Genomic DNA, 25,128 nt, shown 5'->3' on the forward strand with positions numbered 1-25,128 from the left:
CCTCGCAGAAAAAATCGTGCTGTCGCGTCTAGGGGATACGGGTCGACCAGGGCGGTGGAACGGACTGGTTGGTCGCCAGGCGATTCTGTCGGAATACGAGCTGAAGAGGCTCCAGTTAATTCCTGCGAGTGGTCGGTCGGCTGCAGAGGGACTCGGCCGCGCCAATGGGATTCGGTCAAGGCTAGGGGCAGGATCACACAATGGCGATTGATGGCGAGATGTTGACGAGAGAGAGAGAGAGAGAGACAGAAGGAGAGAAAACGACGGCAATGGCGACAAAAGGAACCAGACCACAATGGCTCAAGCAGCAAGCAGGACAGGGTTAAGGGGAAACCAGCTCTAGCAGCAAGAAGGTACACCTAAGCAGCCAAACTGTTAGCACGACGTTTCACAAAGCGGTGGATCGAGGCCCGAGTGAGGCTTGGGGCGTATGGTCTTACTCTCCAACGGAGCAGTTCGCACTATCTGGCTTACCTAAAGGCCGTCTCAGCCAACCAGCAGCCCAGATGTCGCTCAAAATATGTCTTGATTGGGACGCCAATGGGTCCAGCTTACCAGCAGATACGCTGATGGAAACTGGCCGAAGAGACGGTTGCCGGAAGCGCGGTACAGCCAGCAGTAGTGCTGAATTACGTATGCAGTGATATTAATAAAGAAGATGATTAACATCTGCCACGCCGTGCTTTGCAGCCGCCGATTTGTTCCATCGGTATCTCTCTTCCTCCTCCAGGCTCTTACACAGCAACTCTTGTTTCGGCTGGATGGTACCGATCGTCCCGCCCTCCCAGGTGAGGCTGTGCTTCCAAGCGAATGAACGACCGGCTCCCAAGCCATGGTGCAACGGCACGCATAAGAGAGAAGCGCTAGCAAAAGTAAACAAACTCTGGATTTGCAGGTCCTATTGGACGCTCATATGGAGTACATGCGCCAATACACACCGTAACGCGTCCCGTGTACATGTACCTCTATTCGCCTGGTCTCGAGACCTCCAGCATGATATCAAGACCCTGAAAAGGAACTGCAGGTGGTCTAAGAATACGGGGTCCCCCCATTCGGAGGTTTTATTTTAGACGATTAAAGCTGCCTCCATAGAGTGCCCATCATGCCTATCATCTAAACCCAGGACGCCTAAAGCAGATTATAACCAAGAAGGGACGGCCTCGCTGCAGGCCAGCCAGAGTCAAAACGGCTTAAAACTCTGCACGAACAAAGCTTCTCGGGGGATTCCCGCGAATCGTAGCCACTCTTTGCCCGATCCACTTGGCTTGAGTCCCCGTCGTCCCGTACTTACAGCACAACACGCACCTCGCCTGCTAACTAGACGCATCAGGGCAAGCTATCGGCCTGAGCCGATGTTCGCTGCGAGACGACGAAAATGGTGGGGTTCGGCGGCCTCTGCAGGATTCTCGCCATGCTTCTTATGCCACGCGCAAACAAAGTACGAGAAGTGTGGGTGTAAGGTGGGCTTACCCCAGGCCTTTGGATGGCGCAAGGCAGAATCAATTGTCGTCCCAAGGCTTCCTGGGCCTTACAAGGCATCGTATCCGAGATATCGCCAAAGCATGCTGACCCCATATCAGCTGCTCAAGTGAATTGATCTTGTCCCAAAGCGGCGCCGCTGCAGCGAGGGTAGCCTGACGTAGTAGAACACGAGGATCTCTACTCGATACGGAAAGCGTAGTAATATCTCGATGCAACTCGCGACCAACTTGTACTACTTGCCTCATACAATGAAGTGAGAATAAGTGCTGCATATTACCTCATAAAACTCCAAGCATCTGCCCCATATTCTCAAATTACATTCTGTCGATTACAAAGAAGCTGACAACTTACTCAAAGCTGCTCTGCTTTGTTTGTCCAAGGCACAGTAATCAAGCCTCAATCCAACGCCATCAAGGTGCATGCAAGCTGACATACACTTACATTGAGTTGTCGTTACCGATGAAAGCCACTACGTCTGGCCTTTGTCCCATGGTAGAATTACCGTACAATGTCTGCCGTTGGTGTGGCCTCTCGGTCACAAAGAGCTTTCAGGTAGCAAGTGCGTGAATACGGCTTTGCTGCCCAACAATTCCGTTACTCCTTGCATCACATCCTGGCTTCAGCCTGCTGGACCGGCGTAGTACCTTATACTTGTAGTACATGCACAGGATATTGGAGGCAATCTAGTAATACCGTTGCCGAGTCAAGGGTGAATTCACCAAGCCCAGTTGTAAACAGCACGGAAAACGATGCACCAGTAATTAATCTGTGCTCTGCTCTCAAGTTCACACCCCAGGTAGACAGACAAACAGGTAGACGCTTCCCAACAATGACAACGTGGGAGTAAGAGCATCAGACGCTTTATGTAAGTCGTGCAGCAGTCCCAAGCCATGATGCACGTAGCAAGGATGTTTTATTAGCTAAGGCAGGGCAAAGCGACAGTAATATCATTTGTCTGCGCAAGCAGGCGCGTTTCCATGTTCTGGTACCAATGCGGATTACGGGGTAATACAGACACGCGCATTCCAGTGACAAAGGCTGCGCTGCCCGTCAATGCGCATCACAGCGTACCGCTCCCTTGTTCTTTGTACTGCGGCGGGCCATAAAGGTTCTCTGATCCGCGCCTTTCAGGCAGTTTCTGCGCAACAAACGCCCTGTAGGCCCGCTAACCCCAAGCGCCTCAGGCACAAACACGTCGATTCCGGCCGCTGAATTCAGCGTCACGTGCCTGCTCGCGACCTAAACCCAGCGCCAAACCTGAACGACGGCTGTCAGCCCCGGTTTTCGCCAGCCTCAACAGGGACGACCACTCTTGCATAACAAAAGTACATGCCGCTATGTAACTACACCACAGTGACTTCCATCGATCTCAGGCCGTCCAAAGCATCGCCTTCTCCTCCCCAGACTCCATCGCCACGCATTCGACGCGAGCTCCACGACGCGCCGCATCTCAATCTCTTGCACAGGCATTTGAGCCGGGGCCGTCGAAAACCCCCACTGGCGTCATTGCTGACCTAACCCTGAATTGCGGATTGTGAGTGCCTCATTTTGAACCGCCGGGACATCTCCACCAAACAGGCCAGCCGTAACAATTTCGCGGCCAAGCATCCACCCTCTCGCTCGTCCACCCTCGTGCTTGCCCGCAGCTCTCGATCGGCCTTTTGTTCTCTGCTTCTCGGCCCTGCGCTGCGTGCTTTCACGACTGACTCTCTCTTTCTTTCTTTGTTGCAGGCTGCGTCGTTTTGAGCCGCCCTGGGCCCTGTGTCCCGAGACCCTTGATGCTCTCGACTGCCTCGCTGCCGTAGATATACGATGCCGGCCCATCACCAGAAACCGGCTCCCCTCGTGCCGGCATCGCCTCGAAATACTGCCAAATATACTAACAAGGACGGGTCCAAGTTCATCACCGTCCCCAAGGGCAGCCCGTCAGACTCATCTTCTCGACCATCGACTCCCCCAATCGCTAAACCCAGCAGCGTCCTGCCGCCTCCAGATTCCGCAGGTCTCGATATGTTGGCTCCGACTGTTAACCGTAAAAAGCAGAAGCGACGGCAAAAGGCCGCGGCCAAGGCTGCTGCTGCAGAAGCCGTCAACGGCCATACCAGCCCCGCTCTCAGCTCCGATAAACCGACGCCCGCAGACTACGACCTTGTTCCAAGCGACGAAGATGATGATATCTGTTATCTAGCTGATGAAGTCGAGCCTACGTCCACGGCGAATGGTCACGCGATAGATGCTAATCTTGGTAAAAAGAACAAGAAAAAGAAGAAAAACAACGGTGCTGGCGTTGATGGCGAGGAGGCTTTGACGTCAAAATACCATCAGCAGCAGCACAATCACCATCATCATCACCACCATCGCCCCCACCTATACCACGATGATGGCCCGGCGACAGCGACTCAAGTGCCGCGAGGCTCTGGAATGTCCAAGGATAAGATATGGAGCACAAGCAATCACGAGGAGCGCGAGCGTATCAAAGAGTTCTGGTTGGGCTTGGGCGAAGATGATCGGAAATCCTTGGTCAAGGTCGAGAAAGACGCTGTCCTGAAGAAGATGAAGGAACAGCAAAAACACACGTGTAGCTGTACCGTCTGCGGAAGGAAGCGCACTGCCATCGAGGAGGAGCTGGAAGGTCTGTATGATGCATATTATCTCGAATTGGAGCAGTTTGCAAATCAAGGAGAAGGCCCCGCCATGCTGCCTCCTCCGCCCCGAGATTTCTCTATCCGCGCACCGCGAGGCATGCCCGGAGCGTATACGCGGCACCCCCCAGCCCGCGGGCGAATAGTAGAGCACGTCGGCGACGATGACGAGGAACTAGAGGAAGCCTACAGCGATGACGAAGCCGACGACGACGAGTATAGCGATGACGAACCACCGGAAGAATTTCACGGCTCTCCTGACCGAGACGTAGCTGATTTCTTGACGTTTGGTAACAGCCTCCAAGTCAAGGGTACGCAACTTCTTGATTCTCTTCTGCACAGATATGGTAACATGGACTTAGGCGGCATTCTCACCGTTGCGGATGACCTACTCAAAAACGACGGCAGACGCTTCATCGAAATGATGGAGCAGCTTGCGGAACGTCGAATGGCCCGAGAAGAAGACGCGAGAGACTTCGCCCGCGGCTACGGTCATCCAAACGGCTCATACTCCACTCCTCACAACCACCCTCCTCCCGAAGACGATGATTACGAGGACGAAGAGGAGGAGGAGGAGGAAGACTACGACGATAGTCAAGATGAGGAGTATGAGGACGAAGAGGTATACTACAACCCGTCTATGATGCCGTCCAAGTTCCATACTGAGTGCTGTTGCCAGGACCCGATGACAGAAGAGCAGCGAATGGAAGAAGGACGACGCATGTTCCAAATCTTTGCAGCCCGCATGTTCGAACAACGAGTACTATCCGCGTACAAGGAGAAAGTGGCCAAGGAACGGCAAGAGAAGCTATTGGAGGAGCTAGAAGAGGAGAGTCGAGCGGTGGATGAGCAAAAGGCTAAAAAGGCCAAGAGCGCTCAGAAAAAGAAGGACAAGGCAGCTCAAAGGAAGCAAGCGCTTGCTGAAGAGAAGGCTCGTAAGGAGGCCGAAAAGGCTGCCGAGGAAATCGCCCGAATCGAAGCCGAGAGGAAGAAGATTACTGAGCAGAAACAGAAAGCCGAAGAGAAACGAAAGCAAAAGGAAGCCCAGAAGAAGGCCGAAGAAGAAGCGCGGCTAAAGAAGGAAGCCGATCGACTACGGCGGATACACGAGCAGAAGGAAAAGCAAGCCGAGCAAGAGCGAAAAGCACGCGAAGCCAAAGAGCGGGAAAAGAAGCTCAAGGAGGAGCAACGCTTAAAGGAGCAAGAGGCTCGTGAGCAGAAAGAGCGCGAGGCTAAGGAGCGTAAAGAGAAACAAGAACGCGACAAGCGAGAAAAGGAGGCCAGGGCAGCCAAAGCCAAGAAGGAAGCTCAAGATGCGGCAGAGGCTGCCAGCAAACAGCATCAACAGCAATTGCTGCAGCAGCTCCAGCAGTCCAAGGAAGAAAAGGCAGCTCCTAAAGCTTCCTCTGTCCAGCCATCCCAGACACAGCCTTCGCAGCCTGCTAAACGTGGAACGGGCCAACAGCAACAGACACAGCAGCATCCTGTTCCATTGCCCGCCGTCTTACCTCAACATCCCCCTAATCCAGCCAGCTTCGTTTCCCCCAAAATCGCAGTGGCCACTCCGATAATTCCCAAAGCACCAACACCTATGCGGCTGAGAACAGCATCTCAACAGCAGCATGGGACTGGCCCGGCCAGCTCGTCGGACTCTCAAGGCGCATCTGCTCCTAGTCAGAGCGCATCGCCACATTCCACGACGCCAGCGTATACCAGCCCTAGTTCAACGGAGAGGCGGATTAGCGGAAGCGCTCCGGCCACAATGCTGCCATCTGGGGTGTCAGTCACGCCGCCTGGGCTACCGCCACTCAAAGGCCCGAGCCCTTCATCCCAGTTCCAGATGCCCATCATGGGCATGCAGCCGCCTCCAGGTTTAACTGCTCATCAACCTCCGCCTGGATTCCCCGGTCGACCAAATCATGACCCAATATTCCCCGTCGGGTTCAGGCCTAATCCTGGGCATAATATGATGATTCCGCCGCCCGGCATCAATAGTCCAACTGGCCGCGGATATCCACCTGTCACCATGCCCCCTCCAGGATTCTCTCAGCCAACAAGCGATTTCCCGATTGGCGGCCAAGGATATCCAATGCCTGCTAGAGACGGGCCTGTTTTGACAAACGGACGCCAAGGCTCTATAGGGTTTGACAGCAGCTCCCCTAGCACGCCTCTGCAAAGCTTTGGACGACCGGCGCCTATCGGTAGGCCTGGTAGTATTGGCCAAGGGTATTCGCACGACAAAGACGAAAATACGCAGCATCTCGGAAGCCGTGTTCTTGTTGAAGATGATGAGCCACTGGGCTCGGAGGCTATTAACGCCGGCGGCTTGCGCAACCACCCACCAGGACCACGAACTAGCTTTGCCGCGGGCCCCTTTATTGACTCGGGATTCCCAATGAGCCACAACCCTTGGGCTCCTATCAATAGCCCTCCACAACCGTTTCCTCCTAGCACTGCTGCACAGCCGTTTCCACTGCCAGGATTTGGAAGCCCTGGATGGGGTCCTCCAAGCGGTCCGCCTGGATTCCATGTTGGTTCACCTAATGGGATGGGGTCTATTCGATCGCATGCGCAGCCCCGCCATGTAACCGTCCGCTTACTGCTCTCCCAAGCTTGCAAAGACTTGATAAACACGCCTTCTGCAGACAAGGAGGGGTATGTTGATCTGGTCAACATCAAGTCGCACGTCGAGATGATGTCGGGCGATGCAAGTATCTCGGAGCAAGATCTGTTGAACCTTTGCGATACAATGGGTAGTTCATCCAACGGAGGAGGATCTTTTGACGTTAAGCAGGACATACTCGGGCAGAGAAGGGTGCGTTGGGTTCCTGACACAGATGAAGGCCTGAATCCTCACTTTCGGGCTGTTGGGGCCCCTGGTGAGATTGGCAGTCCCTTGGTAGGCCATGCTTCATTGCGGGGGGTTTAGACAAGTCCCAGCAAAAGACGGCGCGAGAAGACTGAAGAGAGTCCCTCTCAGCGTAAGAATCTCCTTGAGCGACTTGGCGTCACCAGCGGTCCATCTATGTCGGATTTCCGACCGAGACCTGTTACAGTAGCTGATCCCAGTGCCCAGCCATCCGTGATCATGGATACGCTTTTGGACCTGATAGACCAGTCTTCTTGGCATAACAATAGAATAAGAAGCCACAGGAAGGGCATCAGCGAAAACCTTGGGCTGAGCTCTTTTCGTGAGGAGGCGGCTACTGATGATACCAACAAACTAGATACCTGGGAAGGCTTCTACAATCCTCGCACCAACAACGACAGAAGATCTTTTGGACCCTAGAAGTGGAAATGAGAAATATTAATCTCTATACTGCTTTGCTGCTCTTTTCATAAGCAGTGGACAGACAGGAAAGGGAGAATATAAATATAGTCAAGGTGTTGCTGCTTTCGGCGCAGAGCGCAAATGCCGGGCTGTGGGAATAAGCGACTTATCAAGTATCAATTGGCATGGCGCGTGCGCTTGTTTCCTGTATGTGAATTAGACGTGTGGGTTATTATTTGGGTGGGAAGAGGCACAAGAGTAGCAAATAAGTGCGAAAGCGTGTCTGCATCAATACCATTCTCGGGATAGTTATACTCGATCATGACTTGTGCCCAGCAAATTATTGACCTCGTTTCTCATGTGAAGTTATACACGCTGCAGTCCTAATTTCAGGCAGTATGCTCTCCTCTGACTGTCCGACACAATCTTTTGTCTGAGCAGTCCGTACATATGAGGTAACAGGCACCAGGAGGAGCGAATTGATAATTGAGCCTATAATACCTGGTTTCCGACATTGGCAGGAGCGGCAGCTGTGACTGCAAATAGTTTCCTAGGTATAAGGCACGTGAACAAGACAAAATAATAGAATTCCATCTCAGATGGAAATCCCTTGTAGTTTTTGATCTTTTGCAATTACAAACAATTTATTTTTCAAAATCTAATTCAAAAGCCCCCAGATATCAATCCTGCTTCTTTGTATAACGTCAATTCTTCCCGTTTCCTACCCGAGGCTCGCCTCATTTTCTAGCTGGAATGTTTTTCTTATGATGTGTGTGCCCGTCTTGCCCCAGCACAAGAAGCAGCAGGGATGCTACCCCGAGTACGTGTGTGCACCCGTCTTTGTTCCCTGTAACCCACGGCTCGAAAGAGAGCAACATGATGTACGCCGCAAAATAACAATGAAAGTAAAAAACAAGACATCATTCAAAAAAAAAAGGGTGCTGGTCCCTCCCTTGTATGCCGTGCCGTCACAAAACATGTCGACCGTTTTCATCTTCTCTAACCACCTCAAGCCTGCTTGGTGTTAGCCCGTTGCCACGACCTATTCTGGCTTTCTAAGACTGAGCTCGGTCGGTGAAGGGGTCACCTCCCTCTTGGCGCATCAAAGGAGCGCGGGCCTCGGCGGCGCGAGCCTTCTTTGTCTGGGCGCGAGCGAGAGCGGTGGCCTCGGCACGGGCCTCGAGCTGCTTCTGGTGGCGGCGCTCGCGGCAGCAGGCAAAGGTCAGGAAGGTGATGCCGATGACGATGAAGGCGCCGAAGGCGATGGCGATGATAATGCCGCCAACGCCGAGGCTGTCCTGCTTCTTCATGCAGACGGTGCTGCCTTGGCTGTCCATGGAGCACATGAGGCCGGGGGCACAGGCGCTCTTGGCGACTTCGGTGGGCACGCAGGTGAGGGTCCTCAGGACACCCTTATCAGTCTGGATGTCACAGGACTCCGTCTTGACTGTAGAGGTGGCGAGACATTCGAGCGAGCCGGAGCGAGCCCCGAGGGTTGGTGCCGGGGCGGCGATGGGGTCTCGGGCAGCCACCGTCTTCTCAGCTCCATCGAGCACGCCGCGGTATCGCTTCCGCAGGTCTCCGATCTTGGCGAACTCGTCACATCTTCGGAGTGCATATTTGGCCTCGGAGACGGCCTGGGCGGCTGAGCATCCGGCGTTCGAATAACAGGCCTCGACGTCGCTGATGTCGGAGCTGGTGATTTGTGAGAGGCAGAATTCGAGGTTGGTAGGGTTGCCGCAGTCAGAGAACTCGATCAGTTCCTGGCTGTGCTGGGCGAAACATTCTTGCTGGGACGCGGCGAGGGCGCTGCCGCTGAGGGCGAGAGCAGCAATGGAGGAGAATCTCATGGTGAAGAGCTTCTAGGGTCGTGTCGTGGCTACTGCAGAGGGGGGAGCAATGAGTTTCAAAACCACAGCCAAAGGATCGGGCGCTGGAAAAGATGGCGGGATGGTGGGTCTCAAGGGTTGTTTTTGGCTTACAGGATGCTTCCAGAAAACGAAGGTGTTTTGCGTTGGATAAAAAAAAACAGAGACGAAGCTCGCACAAGAAACGAAAGATGGGAGATGGATCGTCAAAGACGGAGGTGCCAGAGCAAAATAGTAAAAGAGGCGGTTCTGTTAACACGAAAAAGGAGTCGAGGAGAACCTGTTTGACGGGGAGTGGCACTTGTCCCCTTTCAGTTAGGGGTCTTTCAGTCAGACCCAAGGCTGACTGGGGCTGGGTTTTGAATGATCCAAACAAGGGGGGGCATCAAGCAAAGATTAGCTGCGAGCCATGGCCTTTTAGGGGACAGCAACGGCGCTGATGAGACGCTTACACGACGCCATTCAAGGGCTGTGCATTTCACGCGGGAGGGTTCTGGAGCCACAGCCGCAATTAGCACGCATCGCGAGTTGGAGCCCTACGGCCATGATGGGAGCGTGCAAGGACGTAAAATATGGTTTGTTCATTTTGATTCCAGAGTCTGACATGGGATGAGATGATGGAAAGAGTAAGTATTACTTACTGGTACAGGTTTAACTGGCATCAGTGCAGCAGTGCCAGTGACGGGCTCATTTCCCTTGCGGACCCGAGCTGAATCTAAATCTACGATTTGCTTCCATTTTTAGAGTCGTTGGCGGCGGGTGGCAGATGCCGGGCCATGTAAAAGAGGAAAGCATGCCAAATCACGCAGTGGAATGAAGCAAAAACGGCAAGGGGATTTAATGAGAATAATTCCGTGTCATTGTTTGGCCGTGTTCCGTTTTCCACCTTTTCATATTCCTGCCTGGCTTTTTTCTCTTTTTTTTCTGTCTGTTTTTCTCTTCTTTGTTTTGCGCAATTATTTCTCTTCTTCAGGCGTGAGCTAGGTACGGAGTTCATCGGGCGACATAAGCGGCCCATCCTCCTGACCCCCTCGATGGGCTCTTAATCAGCGCTACTTGTGGCTGGCTAATAATAAACCCTCTTCTCTTCCGTTATTTGCCAATGTGCACACTGTTTATATAAATTATCAGCAATAATGATCATGCTTGACTCTACTCCGTAGATAGTAGCCAAATTGGAATGATTAAGAAGACAGCGTCGTTGAGACCTGCTTTTCAGCGCCACCGCCATGTGTTGAGCAAATAGAGGCAAAAAGGTACCCGTACCACGCGAGCCCTCTTGGTGACCTGGTAATGTTGCAATGTACATTTACAAATAGAAGGATGAATAATCAACATGTGCCAGAGCCCAACCTGATGCGAATGGGCAGTGCTGCAGCTAAGCGGCGGGACTGCAACTGTATGGCGCAAAATACTGCTTGTCTAGATGGGAGAGGCCTACCCTATCGAAAAGCCAATGGGCAAATTTCCATGCCACGGCGAAGCGATATTATCTGATCCATTGGCCATTTTGCTTCCATCCAGAAGTCTCTTCTTTCACTTGAGCGAAAGGGGGCGTCGCTTATACCTGTCCAGGTACTTACGTAAGTGCGACCATGTCCAGATATCGCCGCGTCTACGTCATCGTCTGCGACACCTGAGACGCCATTTCAGCAGCTTTCCAAGGCCGGAAATGGATGTTATCACTTACGCAACGCCAACGCAAGCTTGTTTTACATAAGGATTAAATGAAGATATAACCTTACTTTTTCTCCATCTTTCGTTTTCTTTTTCTTCTCCATAACAATTCCACACTGTGATCAGCAAACAACATATATCTTTCAAACAACGAGATTATTTGAGAAGCAAGACTTCAATTCTACATTACTTTATACAAAGCGCTGCGCAAGCACAAATAACATCACCATGCCTCTCGTCGTACCCGGCATCATGACCAACCCTGAGGACAAGAACCAGGAATGGGCCAACAAGCTCGTCGGAAAGACCTTTTCAGAGTCTGATGAATCTAATGAGACGGTAAGTCTTTTTCGCAGCATCGAATCTATCTCAGCGGTATACTGTCACGCCACTTCCCTCCCATACGAGCGGGGAAGCCTAGATCAAATGAATGAAACAATATGCTGATGATGCTACAAACAGATGTTTTGCAAGAAAGACCTGCCAGAGACGCATCGCATCATCAAGCCCGGCCAGCCTGTGACCCGGGACTTTAGACCGGAGAGATTGAATGTTCACTTGAAGGAGGATGGAACGGTGTCGCACGTTGTTCATGGTTAGAGGGGAGCAGTTCGCTGAGGTTGCGGTGACAATTGGGCTGGAGGAGCTCGTACAGACTTCCCTTGGGTAGCATAATTAATGAGATGACGGAATTATAAAATCAACTTGTTTTTAATCAGCTGTCTATGACATCTATGCACGCATTTTATTTCTTCTTCTTTTTTTATGTATTGATTGACCTTTGTAGCTGTATCGATTGAATGGCCGCCGTAGCTTACTCGAAGCTCCCCCGCTGATTGCATGTCTGCGATTTGCCCCGCCATTTCTCTATCTTATCCATCGCGGGGCTGTCAATAAACTCCAAGCTGCCGCGCCGTCAATTGCGACTCCAGTCCATCATTAACCGCCGCTGCGAATTATTGACACCTTCTATCCGTACTTAACCTTGGAAACACATCGATTCATTCGTTTACATACACCGCAAAAATGTTCAAAAAAGAGTACGTGTACCATCAATCCAAGTCCTGCTCTTCCCTCTTCTCCCCGAAGCACAAAAAGCTAACTTCATCATCACAGCCTCCAAGGCGCTCCCAAGCAAAAGCTCAAATCCTCCGCCCAGCGCGCGCTGCGCCAAAACCTCCTCGCCACGTACCCGCTCCTGACGCCCTACATCGAAGAGATCCTCCCCAAGAAGGGCTCCCTCGCGAGCATGAAGCTGCCCGACCGAAACACCCTCTACGTGCTCGACTCCGTACCGCTCTTCTACCAGAATGACGGGTCCGACCTGCTGCCGCACTTGAAGCTCGTGCACCGCTTCCCGCAGGCGTTTCCTAGCATTCGGATCGATCGCGGAGCCATTCGCTTTGTGCTTTCTGGAGCGACGCTGATGGCGCCGGGTTTGACGTCCGCGGGCGGAAGATTGCCCGTCGATGGGGCCAAGCCGCTTGAGGAGGGGAAAGAGATGGAGCAGAGCATTGTGGAGGATGGACGGTGGAGCAGGGAGCTGGCCAAGGGAGAGCCGGTGGTGATTATGGCGGAGGGCAAGGAGGAGGCGTGTGCGGTTGGCACGCTGGCTGCTGGGACGGATGAGGTCAAGGCGAAGGGCAAGGGACCGGTGGTGGAGGATGCGCATTACTTGGGCGATGGGCTGTGGAATTTGAACACGGCGTGAGGTATATGATGGATGTATATGCATAGAGGATGGAAGACGGATGGGGAGTTTATGTAATTGGTGTTAATGGTTTCTTAGGGATATATGGAGTGAAATGATGTATGCGGATACGCCTAAAGTGAGATGATGTGACGAGACTTGAAAGGCATGATAATATGTCTTGTACGGGTATTTCAGCGAGTTTAAGACTGCTACCTTGAGCAGTGTCTTTCTGGTGTCCACGGGAATACACGAGCACAATAAGACGCAATCCAGATCAACGGTCCCGTAGCTCGGCCTTGAAAGACATGTACAAGAACAGCTATATACTGAAGTATAACAGACTACTGGAATGCCTAGGTAGATAGTGCGACGAAACACGTGAATACTCTTTATGCAAAAACAGCTCAGCTCAATTACGATTGCAGAGCACAACAGAGTCCTTGTCGTGCGTTGTACGACGCTGTGAAATCACCACGATTGCCATGGATATCGTAAACAGTGACTGTGGCCTCAGAGTGCTAATCCCCTGACCATAATTTGGACGAGGCATTCTTGCCAACAGCGCCGCCAAAGTCTATCATGCTGGAGCAGACGCTATTCGGTTTATAATTGACCAAAATGTCTGCAAACGCATTGGCTGAGATGTGACCAGGTATATCTAGGCACGTTTGCGTCACGGTCAGCCCTACTCTGAGGCTGAATGACGTTGTCCCCAGGGGATCTTCCCATAGGCAGAACAGTGACATGCTTCCGTCGTCCTTGACTAGACCAGCATAGCATTTGTCCAGATGCTCGAGTCATAGGAGGACTGGCCAGTAAACCTGTGCAATAGTGGTCTACGATACACCTGCTGAGTTCCGCAACTGCCCCTTTTTACATCTTTCTCTCATCTAACCCCCCATAAATGCAGAGGACATCGGCCTGGGGAAAGGCTGGTCATTCAATCTCTCTTCGTACCAGCACCGCTGGGTCAAAGCCTTGCTCCTCTCGACGGGGAAGAATTATCAGGTCACAGAGACCACGACGGAGCTCGTGGTCAAGGACCAGAAGTTGAAAAGCCTCCAGCTCAAGAAGAACGGGAATCACTACGAGGTCGCCCACAAATCCGACCCAGTGGAAGTCCTTTCCAACGCGAGCAACAGCTACAACACTACTGTGCCCCATAGAGCTGCAATCTCCTACGGGTCGCCAGCTAAAGTTGGTCTAGATCCATTCGGGCGAACAGCCACGACTCCAGAAAATCCAGCACGGCTCCGATGTTCTGCTCAATAGAATATAGCGATGCCCTGGTCAAGATCACACGAGCCCCAGGCACGGCAGAAACGAGTACATTGGCGCTTGCCCGCAGAAGGGGCCGACTAATGAACTTCGGCTGCCCTTGGATGGCTCACCGTCTTGGAAGTTTGAATATGATCATGATGCCTTTCTTACAAAAGTCAAGAGCCCGGCCCGCTTTGAGGAGGCCATCGTCTACAATAAAAAAGGCCATCAGCTCCCTAGAGGCGCTCCGCAGGATCACATCCACTATGTGTCTTTGCACACTCATTTGCCTGGAAACGGCCAGCCGCCATCAAAACCAAGTACAGCTTCTCCAACCAGAGTTTTCTTGGGTTCGGCAGCGGCTTTGACCGGAAGGATGGAGAGGACAATTTATATCATGCCCGCGAGGACTACCGCTACTCGTCAACGGTACAAATGGACGGAGGAGCGACTACCAAGTACACCTCTCACAGGTTCCACCTCATCGTAAGCAGCGAGACATACAAAGGAGAGGTAGAGACAACGTAGGCGACCACCTATCATATGCTCAGCGGCAGGTTCAGCGAGCAATCAGCATAGTACTAGCTTCTAAAGAGTGTTCAGACAACCTACCAAAACATAACAACTTAATCTCAGCGCGTGGAAACTACACAATATGCCTTTGATGACTCGACTCAGTTTATCCAGCCTACCGGCGTCACAATAGATCGCGAGTACTATCCACCTGCTGGTGAAAAAGATCATTGTCCAAGCGATCCATACATTTTCAAACGCTATGTCAAGAGCACCGCTGGAACACCAATACCAAGCACATATGACCCTCCAACCGCGCGACGTCAGGTGGCCTATAGCCAGCTACCAACCGCTGCTGTTGAATCCTACGCCGACCACTTCGTGGCTGCCAAAGAAGAGAAAACATTGCAAAATGACCGGGAAGTTTCCAGCGTGCAGCATTCCTATGTCGAGTTGAGGAGCAAGATGATCAAGGACAAGTTTTCCGCCTTGTGCAGGAACACAGCTATGACTCGCTTGGCCAATGCACAACTGTAGTCGATACAGACTGGATCAGGACAGCAGCGAATGATGATCCAGTACTGCAGCGGAAAACTCTATCAATAGACTATGATGACTGGGGTCATGTCTGTCGGGTTACCGAAAGCAACTCTGTCGTCACGTCAACCTTTATGGTTATAGTCACTCTCACCTGCAGGGAAGACGACAACAACAGAGAGACAAAATTCGACAATTTTGGCACACCAACAAAGAGATCTTTGCTAAACAGAGACGACACCGTGTATGCCACGGCAGAGGCCACATACGACGGCCTGGGGCAACTAGTTCAGCAGAAGGATGCCAAGGGGCGTGTCACTCAATATCAGCTAGACCCTTTTGACCGTATTACCCAAATTACCTGGCCAGGTGGTCGTGTAGTAAACGCTGCTTTCGCTCCAAAGAGCGCAGCTGCGCTTCCAATATCGATCGAGACAAACAACTACGTCTTGGTTGGGCAATCCTTTGATGGGCTGGGCCGATCCACGAGCAACCAGGCCGGTGGTCGCACCACAAAACAGACTTATGAAGGCAGCGTGCCTAAACCTTCGTCAATCACACCGCCCAAGGGAGATACGTACCATTTTAAATATGAGCCACAATTAAAGTATGGCCTGCTGACCAGTATGGGCGTAAACGATCAGACGAACTATCAAGACGATGCTAAATCCATGGCTCCATTACAGTTCGATGACCTCTATTGCACCAACCATCTTGACTATCTACTTTCGGGGCTCATTTCGACAGAGAGCGTTTGCATCAAAAACGGGCCAGAGTAGTATGCGGTGTCGGCCTATCCAATGGCTGGCAGGCTGCAATCCTACATCGCTCCAAATGGACAACGTCAAAAGATGCAATATGACGATCAAGGTCGGCCTCAGAAATTGGTCCAAGGCGCTTTGAACGCGATGTATACTTACGATGATACAAGCCGCCTGTCTACAAGCAGCGCTCAGAAGGAAGAAGGTATTAGCTTGGCCACGCATCTCACATATGATAATGTTGGCCGTGAAACCGGAAAACCGGCCTCCAAGGGCAATGAAACGCTCTATGAACTGAGCCAGACCTAATATGAAACAGACAATGTCAAGACACGCCGCTTGGAAGATGCCAGCCGTAGTTTGTTGCAACAGGAAAGCTTTCAATATGATGAATACGACCAATTGATCGATTATACCTCAACCTCCACCTAATGAGAAAGGGCTCCAGCCCCAACGCCAAAGTTTTGTCTTTGGGAGCTATGACAACCTGATGCAAATTACGAGTGTTTCCCAAGACGGAAACCAGAATGTGGCCCACTATATGTATAACGCTCAAGATGTGACTCGGCTCACCCGAGTTACCAATACTCATCCAAGTTACGAAACGCAGATAGATTTGAGGTATAATCAGAATGAATGTCTGATCCGAGACGACCAATTCAACAGGCTAGAATATGACGCCATGAATCACCTCATTGCTGTGAAGGATGGGAACGATTCTGTTCGTAATCTATACCACTACGACGCGTCTGGAAAACTAGTCGGCCAGGCGTTACCCGGCAAGGCTGAGTCTCATATGCATTACAGGGGAGACATGCTTGTTGGTTTCACCTCGGGAGACAAACAGGTCAGCTATTTGTCTGATGGCGTCGGATACTGGGGGGAGATATCGAAGCAAGGGAGCTCTACAGATGCAAAGATCTAGGGATCTAACGGCCATTAGTCCGTCACGGCTTGGCTTGATAATGATGGATCGGCGCATTATCAGCAATACATTCCATACGGGTTCAGCAAGCTGGCAGATGGCCAGAGCGGTCCTTCCACTGGCTTCAACGATCAACGGCGCGACCCCGTCACTGGCGGGTACCACCTCGGCAATGGCTACGAAACTAGCCTCTCCACCTCCCAGACGAGCAGTACCGGTCCAAGAGGTTGAGACACTGCATGGTAGAACCGAAAGGAGGGTATTTGTTAATAAAGACGAGCTGCCGGCTCTCCACGAGCAACTAGAGGCACTGCGAGATATACGCTTCAATGGGCCTGACGCAGTAAAAACATACACATGGGCCGATCCCCGAGCCAAAGCCTCCTCAGCCAGAATGACCAAGGAAGCAATGGATTAACATAACCATTTCCGAGATTTGGTGAGAAGAGAAGGAGAGCATCCCACCGTCGCTGCTCCTAAGATTGGCGATGCCAAGTTCGAGTCTTATGGAGGTCATTCCGATTAAAGCTTGGTGGCGAGCTTCGGCTTTCTTTTAGATTCGCCAATAATGTGATTGATACAGTCAAGATTCGCATGTTTGATCTTGCCAAAGTTGCACTCACTGGGAATATCTGGATGACGAGGGGAATATTAAATCAATTGTATATTTGGAGTAGTACAGTCGATGAATCTGTTTTCCAACTATCAGTTCAGCTCGAGATGATGCTTTTGATTAATCCCTGGTCATAATTTGCGCCGCATAAAACAATGACGCTGGTTTGGTTGGTGAGACTCTCCGCAACCTTGCTGAAGCCAGCCAGAGCAAGAGCCGCAGAACCTTCAACAATCATGTTCTCTTCAAAAGCAAGCGCCCTCAACGCAGCTTTGATCTCCTCCTCATCGCATTCGACGACTTGGTCTATTACAGACGTTGCCAGCGGGAGCGTGATTGTGTCTTCGTCGATACCGCCGGCAACAGCATCTGCCACAGTGCTCTTGTGCTCAGTTTCGACGACATGGCCTGCAGTCATGGACTCGGCCAACGCTTTCGAGTTGATTGCAGAAACGCCATATACTTTTGTGCGCGGACTGAATGCCTTGAGGACAGACCCGATGCCGCTGATCAATCCGCCGCCGCCCATGGCAACAAAGACATTGTCCACTGTCTCGCTCTGTTCCAGAATCTCAAGCGCAATCGTTCCTTGTCCAGCAACAACGCCAGCATCATTATACGGCGAAACATACGTATAATTCTCCTCTGCCGCAAGCTTTTGCGCATGCTGCTCAGCTTGTCCCGGATCATCGCCTGCCAAAATGACAGTCGCCCCATACGACTTGATCTTGGCCAACTTCGCAGGCACAACCGTATGAGGGACCACGACGGTGAGGCTCCTGGACAGGGCTTTAGCCGCGCACGCAGCCCCAATGCCGTGATTTCCCGATGAGGCGGTTATCAAGTTCCCATCAGCGGGGTGACTGGATAGCTTGGACGTCGCGCCACGGATTTTGAAGGAGCCTGTGAGTTGGAAGTTTTCTGCCTTGAAGAGGACGTTTGCGTTGTTGGACTTGCCGGCTACGCGGGCTGGGATGAGGGGAGTTTTGTAAATGTGTTTTTGGATGCGGAATCTTGCTTGGACAGCATTGGCTGCGACTTCCAAGACTTTTTCTGCCATCTTGGTGAAGTAGATGGTGTTTCTCAAGTGAATATTGAAACAACAGATTCTAGAATAGGTATTAGAACAAAGCTTAAACAGTAAGTTAAAGTAGAATTGCCAGTGGTAATTCGGGGTATTGGCTTGGTCTATACTTCGGTATTATTAATTAAAAAAGATCTTTCTGAGTAATGAAAGCCAACGGCTATCCTCTAACTCTTTATTATTCGCCTCAGTGCTATCAACCGCAACTACTTCAGCATATATAGACATTTCAAATCAATCGAGTCCAATCCCAGGGTCTCGATGAGTCAATTGTTAAATTTGCTTGGGCTTGGACAGTTAATGCGGGGGCGACTAACAACTAAGCTCAGAAAGGAGTCTGCTAGAGACGCTTTCGATTCTAGTCGTTGGGGGCGTGTGGGGTGATAGGGCGCGCCTTATATCTACCTAGGTAGTCGATGTAGTCATAGATAACGGCTGCGGTCTATTTTGTCTATACCGGCGCCATTAATACTAAGAAGATCAGTTGACAGCATTATTCAGCCATATTTAGTTTGAGCACGCCACTATACTGTGGACTGAGGGAGATTCGAGAGCAAAGGCCTGTGGTACCACGTCAAGTTGAAGCCATTCTGTTTAGTGTATCAAGGCCAAAATTTCTTCCACAAAGCAGTCGACTTTCTGCCACTCAATGTACTCTGCTTCGATGCTCAAATTTCCGCAAGGCTTTGGGCATAATGCTTTCTAAAATGTTATGCCAAGTACATAAGACTTTGATGTCAATTTTGTTTACCTACGCGAACATCCATTATAGAACTAGACTTTTGTGTTCGAATCTTGAAAAAAGCTTAATGAAATTGAGCTATTGACGATAACTACTGCTCTCCATATCTTACACCTATAGCTTTCCGCTTATCCTCTATACTAAACCACCAAACCAAGTTCCTATTTGTCCTGCTAGTCGAAACTGGTAATATAATGAAAAGATTCCGAGACCTAGGCCTAAGACGCCGGCTTGTCTGTGCCATATTCTAAATCGCGAATTGTAAATCCTCAATTGTAACTCGTACAGTTAAGCATAAGAGCACCTATGCTTCGCATTGGACGGGTATATCCGCTTGATTTTTTTTGGGGGGGAAATTGCATAAGAAAAGAAAAGAAAAGAAAAGAAAAGAAAAGAAAAGAAAAGAAAAGAAAAAAAGAGGACGAAGTAAATCAGACTCAAAGAAATCAAAGTTCTGAACTAGCGTGAGACTGAGTGAGAGCAGTAGCATTAAGCTGCACGCGCGGCTTCTCCGTGGAATGTCTCCTCTTCAGGGGGATCAGGAACTGCATTATGGCTAGGCATTTGGACCCCATCGATTTGAGGAGGATTTCCAATGACTTGTGGAGTCTCTGCAAATTGAACACGCCGGGTCTCCGACAATTCGATCTGAGGAGTATATATGATAATTTGAGGGGACTCTGCAAAACGAACATGCCGCGTCTCCGACAATTCGATCTGAGGAGTATATATGATGACTTGTGGAGACTCTGCAAAACGAACGCGCCGGGTCTCCTGGTGGTGCGTTGCTGAGGGGAGGTATTCAGGAGCATCTTCGAACTCCTCACGAGATGAAGTATCTGGAATGACTGAAGTAACTGCTGTGACTGGAGTAGCCGTTGTGACTGGAGTAACTGTTATAACTGGAGTAACTGGAGTAGCTGTTGTAACTGGAGTGACTGGAGTGACTGGCTGCTGCTCTTGTGCTTGCTGTGCCTCAAACGCATTCACCAACGCGCTTCCACGTGCTCGAGCAGCCGCAAACTCTGCTCGCTCCTGGGGGCTCTTATCCTCATCAGGATTCAGCGGTGCAAAGAGGCGATGCTGCGCATCAGGGCTCAGCCAGCTCGCATCTTGATAGCCTGCTAGGCGGTAGTAGTGAAGCCACCACCTACGGTAGTCCACTCCCGACGCCACACCAGCCGAGTTTCTGCGTGCTGCCGCTGACACATGGAGAAGCAGTATAAACTCGTTCTTGAAACGAGCTGTCAACTCCGGCCACAGATCCTGCGGGATGACGCAGCAGTACAACGCAATCATATCGTGGTTAGCGAGCATCTTTTGAGTGGATCTGTCCTTCGCGGAAAGTTCCCATGTACGATATAACTCCTCTGACCGATATAGATAGTGACTGTGATCAAGATTGCGGCTGTCCTCAGGCACATTTGGGTCATGACCCAAGATTCTTCGAACAATATACCGATAGGTTGTATCTCGAAGCTTTCTTCGGTCCTGCGCCATCCCCCATTTCTTGGCAAGACTAAATGCATAGCAAAGCTTGACCAAGTTCAATTCACTTTTAGTGCCATGAAAGCCAAACTCTGTATACACACATCCGATGAGAATGGTGAAGATCTCATGATTGACATCAGGGATCGACCAGCCCTGTGGCGGCGGCTCGAAGACAGCAAGAGCAGACCAGAACGAGCTCTCGGATAAAATATGCATCGGCAGTCTGAAATTCTTGCCTCCAACACGAATCCAAAGAAATTCCCTATACAAGTGCGTTAGAAGAGCCTCTTAATGGATTTCAAACGAGTATTACGCACCCGGTCCTCCACTGTGGCTCAACAGGACTATCGTCAGGCACTGAAGGAACAACTTCCTGTTCGAGAGATAGTTAGAAGATATTCCTCAATCAACGATATCAAAGATATCAAAGCTATCAAGGAAATCAAGGAAATCATACTCGGCCTGGAAGATTCCAGGGGTGTAGCTGTCCACCTTGCACAACTTGGTGATCAGGTTGCCTTTGCGGCGACGGCAACGGCCTTGGCTGCCTCAGGTCGTCAGACCTCAACGGCATCCCGGTGCGAAGGGCATTGCCCACCCGAAGAGCCTCCTGCTCTCGAATCATCGGCGCCGACGAGGGAACAAACGGGAGTTGAGGATTTTGCTCCATCGTGGCAGCCGGTTGTTGAGGAGGATTTGACCCCAGAAGGCTGGGGTGGTTGATGGGGCCGGTTTGAGAGGCTGGAGGGGAGGATGTAACTCGAGGAAGAGGCCTCGAAGGGAAGGCCACTGCTCGAGGAGGCGGCGCTGTGGGAGGAGGATATCGTTCCTGAGGCAGCGGCCTGATTTGACGAGCTTCATCCCTCCGGCGAATAGTGAACCTGGAATGGAAAACAGGAGGAGGCGGAAGAAGGGGACAGGCAAGAGGAGCAGCGTTCGCTGCAGAAGCTCCCTCAGGGGGTGGTCGCACACTGCGAAAGCCGCCCCCATTGGGAGCATTTCTGCCGAGCGAGACCAGAGGCGAGGCCTCAGGCGTCACGAGGACATTGCCTTCTCCAACAGGGGCTGTTTGCTCCAGAGGCCACATTGCTTGAGAGGTTGAAGGGCAACGGTAATGGTTCGAAAAGTAAGGAGAATGGAAGAGGAGTCGAGGTGGGAGAAACAGTACGGGGGGTAGAGGTTAGACAGAAGAAAAAAAGAAGGGGGTAGAACAGTATTTTATATTGCTTTTTTCGTTTGCTACGCACTGGTACTTTGTATTAGACTTTTACTGAAAAACTTGTTTATAGCAAGTCCACGATGGACATGGCGCGTCGGTAACTGCCATTAATATTAGGCTTTTCAAAGACGAGAACAGTCGGCCGCGTAACACTCTTTGATAAAGTTGCCGTCAAAAAAGCCATCCAGATCATGTATTTGGTGCCTTGTATTAAAATGTGTCTTTATCAAAATGAAAGAATCTAAAATTAATTCTACATGCTCTACCTTCTCGTGAATTCCATGGTTCTTCTCTACTTCGTACAGGAAATGGACTCTGTATTCAAAGTACTTGTCCCTTGCAAAGATGGACAAGTACCGGCATCGAGTAGCAATACACATTCTGAAGTGGAGTGGAGTGAAAATTTTGATTTTGCTTCTACACATCGGATGAAAAAAACAAAAAAGTCCCTGAAGTCTCATGGCAGTTGAAAGTGGAGCTGCATGAGCAACGCAGTCGCAAAAAGTAGTGGCGTAGACGCGGTCCTGTGGCTTGAGTCACACTCTATACCTGGCTATTACTAGTCCATTGCGGTTTATTCTCGGTGGTATTGATGATTTGGTCTTACTATATGCATTACTGCAAATACTAGTATCTCTTCCTTCTGCAAATACCTTATTCTTCAGATAAGCCAATGCGTACATACGCCCTGAGTCTGGAGCCTTCGCCGTTCAAGTCCACTAGCATTCAGATGTATACGAGCAAAATTTTGCCTCCTGCTCTTCATTTTCTGATTAAAATATCGCATTCTTTTCTATCTTGTGGCCCTTTCATCTCCAAAACTTGGTCGAATTCGTCGTGTAGAATACTTGGGATACACGCCAGTCCTAGCCGCGTCATATTTGCTTCTTCAGTACATCTGCCTCTGGAGCCAGCGATACAAACTAACTTTGCTTGGCTGCCTTCTTCTTCGGCCAAATTTTATGCGACTCTGGTTATAGTTTCTCACTATTGTTAATCCGGGGGGAAGGCCTCAGCGCCATAGTTTAAATGAAATCATGCTCCAGTTTAGAAAGCTTTGGCTAATATTTGTTCTTTTAAATAGTATTTACTCGAAGAAAAAACTTTGAAACGCCCAAACCATAAAGTGCTCCCAATCTTCCCAACGAAATCATGCTCATGATGTTCTCTAAACGTACGTGACCTTCCCTGTGCTAATAATAACCAACTCAAACGCCCAAAGGTCAAAAATACAAAGCATACCGTATTCCAACGTATTATCCTCGCACACTGTTCCCTTATCATCAGGCTACTGCCAGCCAAGAGCGGGTGTCTCATCGCCGCCCAAGCGCTCTGTGGATCAAGATGTGATCAGTACAGAAAAGTAAGGTAGTAGATCTTCTACCTGCAAGTTGGAAACAGACCATGCAACTGGAGGCTTTCTGCGTCAAAACAACGGTCTTTGCCTAACCCCGACCCAGAGTTCTTTCAAACATGATTTAGGACGGCTGCATCGTCGCTTTAGTCCCCTTCGAATATAAATGCTCCGCGTATTTCTCATTGTGTCTAACAAGAGCTGCCTTCCCAACTTCGTCCTTGTGTGTTTCGATAAACTCCTCGATGTACTTCATGTCGTAGAAGCCATCAGAGTTCTTGAGACTCTTTTGGTCAAGCGGAAAACTGTAATTCTCGCCGCTGCCGAGAATAATTTCCTTCAGGGCTTTGACACTGCACGACTTATGAAGAATAGCTCTCGAATCCGACGGGTTAGGGGTCGGGAAACTATCCTTGATGAGAGTATTCCAAATGTAATCTTTTTGCCGCTTAATGAGGAACGCTTTGCGTCGGGCTTTGTATTCTGTTTCAACGCCAAAAACGGCGAATGCCTCCTCAGTGATAGCCTCTCTGGTGAGTCTTCGTTCAGAAAATCGGCCAGATTGCCGACATTCTGGAACAAATTCATCCATCCACTTTTTGAAAATCGGTCGCTGCTTCATGCGCCGGCGATCATCTGATTTGAGGCTTTTCGCATCAGGCTCTGACGCAGTGGGGGCGACATATATCAGCCGACTGGAACCAATATAGTCAAACATGTCTTCCGCGGAGGGGAAAGGGTGGTCCCAATATTCTTCCTTGGGCAAGCCAAGAAAATCCAGAACTTTGGAAGGGTCTGAAGTCAGAAAGACCCTGGCCAGCTTTTTGTTGGACTCCTCTATCTTAGGAATTCGAAGCGACATGGCGGTGTCATCGACTGTCAGCCCATACGGTCTGATTTGCGACCCCACGATTTGCCACAAATCTCCGTGGCCATGTTTGAAAAGCATCCAGCGGAGCTTGTCTTCTGATTCACACACTCGGACGTCGACTTGGATGTGTTTCTTGTCCGCATCTTGAGCATTGCTGGGTTCATCGCTGGGCCATGGGATAGCGAAACTTGCAGCGATGTTGATGCTTTCTCTACCGCCTTCAACCAAAGTGCGTTCGGCCCCTAGAGCTTTGGATATTATGTTGACCGCGTAAAGGCCAGTAGAGGCTTCTGGTGTTGGGGATGCCAGAAACATATCGATGTCTCCAAAATCTGCTTTGCCCGGACCATCAAGAGGCGATTCCACCAGGTGGTATAGACGCCGAAGGATCTCTTGACACCGGGCTTTCGTGGTTTCATAGACTTGTTTTGGCATTCGGGGAGTGCAAAGTGCACCTTTGCCCGAGGTAAAAGCTAGGCCTCCCATAATGAAAATAATGTCTGCGACGTAGATGCAAACGTTGTTAGGTTGTCTGGAATAGAGAGACGGAGTGTTTTCTTGCGTCAGCTTGGTGATGAAACGGTCTTAAGAATGCAACAATAGGGAATGGAGGGCTCTGGTTGCTTAAATAGTGAGCTCCGTGGTCTTTTGCATCCAGATTGTGGCTACTCACTGATCTTTGCGTTGATGACAAGGAACCTTTTGTTTTGTTATGGAAGCAAGAGCGAGGCTAGGATCGGATGACTCAGGATAGTCGAATGACGCTCGATCACACAGACGGTTGCAAGATGATGCGAAAAGCGGATAGAAGCGTTGTAATAGGCGCAACAGCCTTTAGATTTGTAAAATTTCTCTGTTCGTGTTGTGATTTGCTTTATTGTGTCCTTTGAGGAAAGAGGCAGCACTTTGGAGGAACAAGAGAGGCCTAAGATGCAAGAGGCTCAGGTGGGCACTGACTCTGCGCAGATTGCATATGCCGAAGTAACTCCCCAGAGGTGAATGCGGGAGGCCCAGAATGTATTTAAGACGGATTCAAAGCAACAGAACTGCGAGAAGATTTGATCTGTGGCTCAGGCATCAAAGATATGAGCCGAGGGCCTTCTTTACTCCGGCCCAGGAGTGTAA

At 50.5% G+C, this 25,128-nt stretch overlaps 7 protein-coding genes across 7 annotated transcripts; 3 read left to right on the forward strand and 4 right to left on the reverse strand.

Annotated features, from left to right (window-relative positions):
• Positions 1 to 3,294: 3,294 nt before the first annotated feature.
• Positions 3,295 to 7,413, forward strand: TGAM01_v205241 (hypothetical protein; the record flags this gene model as incomplete). The annotated part of the gene is made up of 2 exons (XM_018803369.1): positions 3,295 to 7,023; positions 7,105 to 7,413. 2 exons carry the CDS (start codon positions 3,295 to 3,297, stop codon positions 7,411 to 7,413), a joined length of 4,038 nt encoding a protein of 1,345 aa, XP_018663407.1.
• A 1,037-nt stretch (positions 7,414 to 8,450) lies between these two features.
• TGAM01_v205242 (hypothetical protein) lies at positions 8,451 to 9,245 on the reverse strand (the record flags this gene model as incomplete). Its single annotated transcript, XM_018803368.1, has 1 exon — positions 8,451 to 9,245. One exon carries the CDS (start codon positions 9,243 to 9,245, stop codon positions 8,451 to 8,453), a length of 795 nt encoding a protein of 264 aa, XP_018663406.1.
• Positions 9,246 to 11,168: 1,923 nt separating this feature from the next.
• On the forward strand, positions 11,169 to 11,540 carry TGAM01_v205243 (hypothetical protein; the record flags this gene model as incomplete). The annotated part of the gene is made up of 2 exons (XM_018803367.1): positions 11,169 to 11,279; positions 11,403 to 11,540. 2 exons carry the CDS (start codon positions 11,169 to 11,171, stop codon positions 11,538 to 11,540), a joined length of 249 nt encoding a protein of 82 aa, XP_018663405.1.
• Positions 11,541 to 11,966: 426 nt separating this feature from the next.
• On the forward strand, positions 11,967 to 12,651 carry TGAM01_v205244 (PUA domain-containing protein; the record flags this gene model as incomplete). Its single annotated transcript, XM_018803366.1, has 2 exons — positions 11,967 to 11,980; positions 12,057 to 12,651. The coding sequence occupies 2 exons, from the start codon at positions 11,967 to 11,969 to the stop codon at positions 12,649 to 12,651; spliced, it is 609 nt and encodes a 202-aa protein (XP_018663404.1).
• Positions 12,652 to 17,339: 4,688 nt separating this feature from the next.
• On the reverse strand, positions 17,340 to 18,302 carry TGAM01_v205245 (hypothetical protein; the record flags this gene model as incomplete). The annotated part of the gene is made up of 1 exon (XM_018803365.1): positions 17,340 to 18,302. The coding sequence occupies one exon, from the start codon at positions 18,300 to 18,302 to the stop codon at positions 17,340 to 17,342; it is 963 nt and encodes a 320-aa protein (XP_018663403.1).
• Positions 18,303 to 19,557: 1,255 nt separating this feature from the next.
• TGAM01_v205246 (hypothetical protein) lies at positions 19,558 to 21,646 on the reverse strand (the record flags this gene model as incomplete). The annotated part of the gene is made up of 3 exons (XM_018803364.1): positions 19,558 to 20,821; positions 20,877 to 20,932; positions 21,017 to 21,646. The coding sequence occupies 3 exons, from the start codon at positions 21,644 to 21,646 to the stop codon at positions 19,558 to 19,560; spliced, it is 1,950 nt and encodes a 649-aa protein (XP_018663402.1).
• A 1,610-nt stretch (positions 21,647 to 23,256) lies between these two features.
• TGAM01_v205247 (hypothetical protein) lies at positions 23,257 to 24,489 on the reverse strand (the record flags this gene model as incomplete). The annotated part of the gene is made up of 1 exon (XM_018803363.1): positions 23,257 to 24,489. The coding sequence occupies one exon, from the start codon at positions 24,487 to 24,489 to the stop codon at positions 23,257 to 23,259; it is 1,233 nt and encodes a 410-aa protein (XP_018663401.1).
• Positions 24,490 to 25,128: the final 639 nt, after the last annotated feature.

The sequence above is a fragment of the Trichoderma gamsii genome (genome assembly GCF_001481775.2).
Source record: "Trichoderma gamsii strain T6085 chromosome Unknown Scaffold_16.2, whole genome shotgun sequence".
Classification (NCBI taxonomy): domain Eukaryota; kingdom Fungi; phylum Ascomycota; class Sordariomycetes; order Hypocreales; family Hypocreaceae; genus Trichoderma; species Trichoderma gamsii.